Consider the following 7,619-nt stretch of genomic DNA (forward strand, 5'->3'; position numbering starts at 1 on the left):
TACAATGAATATGAAGATTTGGAAGATGCAATTGCTTAAAGCATTGTATGAAGGCAGTCCATTATCTGCACTATGTGTGCACTGATTTTGTTCATTTACAGTCAATCAAAAGAACACGGCAGCATTGACTGGATGAATTCCTCCAATAACTATTAGGAACCATTATACAGTTTTAGGGTACTGTAGTAGTATTGGTAATGTTCTAATTTGTTCTCTATTTCATTTAAATACATAATTTATTACTTAGTTAAATGATTCATTTTTTTTAACTATTTCCATGAAACATCAGCTAATTGGAGCAGCTGCTTAATTGGGGGGATTGTATATGAGGTGGAGGGCAATCTGAATTGCAGGCACAGATTGTTTAGAAGATGTAAGATGGTAACTGGAAGACTAGTTAATGAAGGCAGAGAAAATAGTTGAAGGAGGAGGTTGCATGTTTGTAATTCCTGAATTATGCTATCCCAAGTGCTGTGGAGACTTTAAATTAATTTTGTTTTTCTTTATTCCACCTCTAAATTCTCCCCTATATTCTTGCCTCAACATCAATAATTTTTGGCTTTAATGATTAAAACTGAAGTAGGCATATGGAAGAAAGAAAAATGGAGGGCTATGTGGAAGGGTCGGGTTAGATTGGTCTTGGAGTAGGATATAGGGTTGCCACAACATTGTGGGCCAAAGTGTGCTGTACTATTTATTCTATGTTTGACTTCTACCTTGACCATAGAACTTAGTATAGTTGGTTCCATTTGTCACTAGTTTTGCAACCAGGTCTCTGTAATAGCTAACATCTTGTACCTTCTAAATTGATTTTGTAAGTGAAATTCATATTTTTCAGCCCTACTTCTACTCCTTATGTTTGTACAAAAAGTTTGGAAAATATTCTTATCTGCTTTAAAGTTTATTTATTTATCTCCCTAGCTTAATCTTCATTTTACATCCCTTTTGATTATTAACCTCCTTTATTTCATTTTGTTTTAAAATGAACTATTAATAACTTCATTTTCAAATTTGTTTTCCACCCTGCGCCCCCCCCCCCAACTTGATGGTTTTAAAGTCCTTGTGACCATCCGATTTGTACATGTGCTGGGATGTTTCAGGATGGTTCATGTGGTTAGTTGTGGCCAGTTCCTGTCTAGAACCCAAGCAAATGTTCTGTGAAATGAAACCCCTTTTTTACCATAACATCTTAGTTGTGCTTTTTCACTACCCTACCCCAAATTTGCCTATGTCATTGTAGGTATTGTTAATGTAATTTGCTTCCAACAATTGGTACTTTCCAAACAGCCCTTTTTACCTTCTTTTTCCTGATTGGCCTCAACATGGACAAAGAAGTCTGAATTATCCTTTTCACTCCAATAGTATTTCAACCCAAATGTATCACTTGAATCATCTTTAATTTGGACTCTTGATCCAGTCCGTGCACAAATTCTTATTGGATTGTCCCAGAGCTAACACATTGCCCTTCTGTCCATCTCCCTGTTCTATTTTGCATTTTCTCCAAGGTGCTAATGGTCTTCTAGCTTATCATCTTCTCATGATGTGTTCCTATCCCTCCGTAAGTGCATTGTACTCATTCAAAAGAATCCTTGCTTTCCTTGTCACTTGGGTTTCATTTGCTCTGTACAGTAAGTCATACCTCTCTCAATAAGATCTCAAATTTCTGAGGTGCTACTGTAGTTAAGATCAAATTATCTGAATCTTCCTCTCTTCCCTTGTGTCTGACTGCTTTCAGCTTGCAATCTGGCTGAGCCAAAGAGATTTAATCTTGTAATTTCTACTGCAGACAGATTTAATGGGATGTCTATCTCCACGATGCTCTCCAGTTCAGATTCAATCTACCTTGCTTGCTATGGGTTATCAATTTTTGTTAAGTTTATTTGAAGCTTTTAATCAAATTCTATTTTAAAATACTAAGCATTTGTATTTCAGATTTACACAAACTACAAGTGTTGAAGATTAATAACAATAATTTTCCATTAGTACTAGATTTGCATTCTGACCAAATTCTTCACATTTTAAAAACATACCTAAAAGCATCAGCAACGAGGGCTTGCACGGTTTGGCTCACCACACAGGTTGTCCTTGGGTAACAAGCCAATGAATTTATGTTCCCTGTTCACCATAAAGACCACCTCTGGGTTATAAACTGGTTCAACTTGGTACAATTACTAAAAGTGGAGAGAGGAAACTAATAAGAATGTATGCACAGTATATATGTACATTGGACCTTTGAATTTAATAATATGAGAACTTTTGTGGGCCTCCATGAGTTGGGTGTTTGTAACCCAAGGACAGCCTTTACAGAAAATCAGAAAAGGACATGATTTGGTTGTCTGTAGTGGATAGTTTGGTGGAGTTCAACTTGGATTGTTAAGTAACTTTGTTTTGTTTAAGTTGTAAGGTATACTAAATATTGAATTAAATATCAGTCTCTTATCTGGTCACCCAACACCTGATGACAAATTCTCATTCTAAACAGATTTTTAAGTTGTTATGAATTGGGATGTACCCATGAGAGAGATCTTAAATGACAAATAGCCCAAAAGTGAACAGGGTTCTGTGTACAATAGTGGTACAATTTGAACTCCACTTGGATTGAAGAGACCAGATCTAGAAACATTTAGTTTGAAAGTGCATTCACGAAGACAGAAGAACATACTTTAGATATCTTCAACTGGTTACTGCTATAAGTTAATTTTCTGATGCCTAATTCTATGCCCTATTATCTTTCTACATTGAAAAGATAGGATACATATGCATATAAGGTGGAAAACAGTGTTGTAATTTAACTTAGAAGACTTGACCAGAATCAATCGTGCACTATTAAGTCAACGGTACATTGACAAAAGGAAGTAAATGGTGCTAAAGGAGGGTACTTCGTTTGGTAGCGACATCTGAACTTCTGTAATTGACGTTGCTTTCTTTTTCCTTAGATGAAAGAAGCAGATGAAGCTACTGGCTCAGGAGACTGTACCACAAAACTGAGCCGTAAGAAAAAACTGAGAAAAGAATAAGTGCTTTAATACTCTTGGAATGGAGGCATTCTCATTTTCCAGGTGGGCATTACCACCCACTGTACTTCCTAAAAGCATGCAGATTTACTTGGCGTGATGGCTGGCTGATAAATCAGCCTATTAGAAGTACCTGTCTAATCCTAGCCTCCATACTATTATCTTCCCTGCTTCATTTACAAACCTCTTAGTCTTCCTGGAAGAAACAAAAATACTATGAATATGTTATTGATTTTTAATTTTAAAAGTATCAGAATGTGGCCTCACCAAATGACTAGTTATGAGAGCATATTCTGGAATTGCAAAGAAAGTTGTAGCAAGTATTTGGTAACTCTTGTGAAAGAAGTGTTTAACCAGGGTAAAATTGCAAATATTATAAAATGAAAGGCAGTTATAGTTAAATGGTAACATTTGTAATAAAAGGGAAGAAGCATTGACATGTTATGTCAGGTACTTGATGTTATTCATTTCATGTTTTCACCCTGTTAAGGGGAGGATAAATTAGTATGAACATACAGTAATTCCAATGTACATACTGTATATGAATTTGATTGATGCAGCTCTCGGCACAACTTTTAGTGTCAGTGTTTTCTTCCCTTTATGGGTCTCCTATTGGATTGTATTGTAGCAAAACAAAAGATGCACTGAATTTCTTTGTACATATGAATTGTTCAGGAACACAGAAGGGTGTCGTGCTTTATTTCTCAACGCACCCACCCCCTTCACCATTGCCCTGACATACACACTTCTATGTGGTACAAATAGTTGTGTTACATTTTGTCTTTACCACTAACTTAAAGCATCTCATGATCTGCACTTGTATTATCAATTTAGCTGTGAGAAATTCTTTTCCTAGTTTTTGTTTTGGTGTGTGCATGTGTATTTTGGTAAATAATTTGTATTACAGTGCAGTGACATTCCTAAACCATCTTCTGACTTTGTTTTCTGAATACAGAGATGAATGATTTAATAAACCAAATGGCTGCAGTTCAGGAGATGAATGGTGTGGTGTGTACTAAATTTTCTGGAGTTTTATAGTTTTAATGTTACTCTGGGTTAGCATAATCCTTGTTTACACTGATGTTTGCAAATGTATAATTGCTCTTTGAAATAAATATTTAATATAAGGGCCATGTTTGTGCTGACTACATATTAAATCTCCCTCTGTGTAATTGACTTGGATTTTTAAAACTGGCATTGTTGAATAACACAAATCCACACACCTGAAATTCATCTAGCAAATACTTATTTTGGTGCACCCATTCCTTAATGTCCTGTTAGATCCTCTTCCTTTTTAACACCAGCATTTGATTTCCTTGGATTTTCCCTAGTAGATGTTTCCTCACTGAAGACATTTTTGCATTACAATAAAATGTAATCATTTACAAGCAGAACATGTTTGGTAAAGCAGCAATGAGTTGGAGGTGAATGCCCTTTATTAGAAATTATTTCAGATAAGCCAACATACCAGTATCCTAGTGGGTATCATCAGGACTGTGCAAATGCTCCGTTCATTTATATACTAGGTATCCCAAAAGCTATTTTAATTCTCTTTTTTAACTATCTCATGATTACTTCTACTTTATGCCTTATTATTTACCAGATTTTATTTTTCATTGTTGACTCATGTTTTTCTCCCTGGAAGTTTTTCTTTCCCAAAATTGACTGTATGTAGTGGAATTATAAACAGGCAATTCACTAACTGCTTGTCATCACACTATCTGTTTTAACTTTTAGGCATCTGATTTATTTTTGAAGTTTACTCCATTATGTGCATTTTCTTTGTAATCTTGGTTTATGTTTTAAGAGGAAGAACAGTGTCAGTAGCTATGAGCTCCATTTTTGCATGATATTTCTGTTGACATAATGTATCTGGAATGGACCCTGATCTTTTACTGTATGGTTGGGACCCACTGTGACAAACCAGAGTGAGTGTGGAGATCTGCAAATGAATATAGATAGATTATGAGGACACGCAGTCCTCTTTTATTGTCATTTAGTAATGCATGCATTAAGAAATGATACGTTTTTCCAGAATGATATCACAGAACCGACTTTAAAAACTGACAAAAACCACATAACTATAACATATAGTTACAACAGTGCAAAGCAATACCTTAATTTGATAAGAACAGACCATGGGCACGGTAAAAGTCTCAAAGTCTCTCGAAAGTCCCATCATCTCACGCAGACGGTAAACCTCCAGCGCCACAAACTTGCTGATGCAGCATCTTGGAAGCATCCGACCATAGTCCGACTCCGAGTCCGTCCGAAAACTCCGAGCCTCCAACGGGCTCTCCGACACCGAGCACCATCTGTGCCGAGCGCTTCGACCCCAGCAACAGGCAATAGGCAAAGTTGAGGATTTGGGGCCTTCCCCTCCGGAGATTCTCGATTGCACAGTAACAGCGGCAGCGAAGCGGGCATTTCAGAAGTTACTCCAGGTGTTTCTCCGTGCTTCTCACGGCTGTCTCCATCAAATCCGGATTGTGCATGGCCCCCTAGTTAACACATATCGATATCAATTCGGAACGGCCGCGCGCACTGCGTCACGCCATCTTCTCCCTCCTTTTTTTTTGGTCAAGGCATGAGTTCATTGTATTTTAATTCTTTGACTTTTAGGGATAACTTGTAAGTCTTGTATTTCCCCCAGTTATCTTAAGTATTGATGATGTTTTCACCTTGTATTACTTGCAGTCCATGAGAAAATCATAATAAACCAGAAATTGGAAAAGGGAGTTAGTGACACTGAATAGGGCAAAGACTAGATATACAGTACATTGGGAAGGAAAAAATTTGTGATGTCAGCCTATTTAAAATTTTGTTGGCTTGTCGAGGAACTTACAAACACAATGGTAGCCATTTGGGCCTTTCTGCCTGTTCCACTGTTCAGTATAATCAAGGCTGCTTTTTTTTACCCCTGCCACTTTCCTGCACTAATTCCATTGGAATAATTTTGAATGAGTAAATGGCATCTCCTTTGACTGTTCCATTCCCATTCCATGGTACTAATGCTTCCACTGTTCCTTCTTGCCAGTCCGGTTATCAAAGGCACTACAAGGTAAATTGGAAATAAGGTACCTAAGTAAATTATTAAAGAAAAACGGTGCATCATGGGAAGAAGTCACTACTGTAGAATTTTCCTTTAACTTCTGCTCATTTCTATAATATTTATCTCTTGCAGTAGCACATAATTTCAGGGTGATGTGAGTAAACACGGATATATTTAGCTGAAGAGATTTTCGAGGCATTAGTAATGATCCTTCAAGAATTATTTGATACTGGAATAGTTCCAGAGGACTGGAAAATTGCAAATATCACTCCAGTCTTCAAGAAAGGAGGAAGGCAGAAGAAAGGAAATTATAGGCCAGTTAGTTTGACCTCAGTAGTTGGGAAGATATTGCCGTCCCTTATTAAGGATGTGGTTTTGGGGTACTTGGAGGCACATGATAAAATAGGCCAAAGTAGGCATGGTTTCCTTAAGGGGAAAATCTTGCCTGACAAATCTGTTAGAATTCTTTGAGGAAATAACAAGCAGGGTAGACAAAGGAAAATTGAAGGATTTTGTGTACTTGGATTTTCAGAAGGCCTTTGACAAGATGCCACACATGGAAGTGCTTAAGCAATGAGGCCATGGTATCACAGGAAAGATACTAGCAAAGATAGAAGATTTATTGGCAGGAGGCGAAAGGTGGGAATAAAGGGAGACTTTTCTGATTGACTGCCGGTGACTACTTGTGTTCCATAGGGGTCGGTGTTGGGACCACTTCGTTTTTACATTGTATGTCAATGATTTGGATGGTGGAATTGATCGCTGTGTGACCAAGTTTGCAGACAATATTAAGATGGGTTGAGATGCAGGTAGTGTTTGAGGAAGCAGGGAGGCTACAGAAGGATTTAGATTAGGAGAATGGGCAAAGAAGTGTTGGGAAGTTGTATGGTCATGCACTTTGGTAGAAGGAATAAAATCATAGACTGTTTTCTAAAATGAAGCCAAGGTGCAAAAAGACTTTGGAGTCCTCATGCAGGATTCCCTAAAGGTTAATTTGCAGATTTGAGTTGGTGGTGAGGAAGACAAATGCAATGTAAGCATTCATTTTGAGAGGACTAGAATGTAAAAGCAAGGATGTAATGCAGAGGCTTTATAACACATTGGTGAGGCCTCACTTGGAATATTGTGATCAGTTTTGGGCACTTTATTTAAGAAAGGATGTGCTGCCATTGGAGAGGGTTCGGAAGAGGTTCACAAGAACGTTTCCGGGAATGAAAGGCTTATCGTGGCTGTGGGCCTTTACTTGCTGGCATTTAGAGGAAAGGGGGAAGGGGGACCTCATTGAAGCTTATGGGATGTTGAAAGGCCTAGATAGAGTGGATGTGGAGAGGATGTTCCTTATGGTGAAGGAGTCTAGCAGCAGAGGCACAGTCTCAAAGCAGAGGGACATACGTTTAAAATGGAGATGAGGAATTTCTTTAGCTGGAGGGTGGTGAATCTGTGGAATTCATTACCATGGGTGACTGTGGAGGTAGGTCATTTGGGTGTATTTTAAGGTGAAAGTTGATAGTTCCTTAATTACGATGTGAAAGGTTACGGGGAGAAGGCAAGAG

At 37.8% G+C, this 7,619-nt stretch overlaps 1 protein-coding gene across 1 annotated transcript in view; it reads left to right on the forward strand.

Moving 5' to 3' along the window:
* Nucleotides 1–4,149, forward strand: part of LOC134345636 (calnexin-like) — a 55,437-nt gene extending 51,288 nt beyond the window's left edge. The window contains exon 15 of the mRNA XM_063046629.1: nt 2,937–4,149. Within this exon, the coding sequence (XP_062902699.1) occupies nt 2,937–3,017 (81 nt within the window). The 3' untranslated portion in view covers nt 3,018–4,149. The remainder of the gene's footprint in view (nt 1–2,936) is intronic.
* Nucleotides 4,150–7,619: the final 3,470 nt, after the last annotated feature.

Source organism: Mobula hypostoma, chromosome 4 (genome assembly GCF_963921235.1).
Source record: "Mobula hypostoma chromosome 4, sMobHyp1.1, whole genome shotgun sequence".
NCBI lineage: Eukaryota > Metazoa > Chordata > Chondrichthyes > Myliobatiformes > Myliobatidae > Mobula > Mobula hypostoma.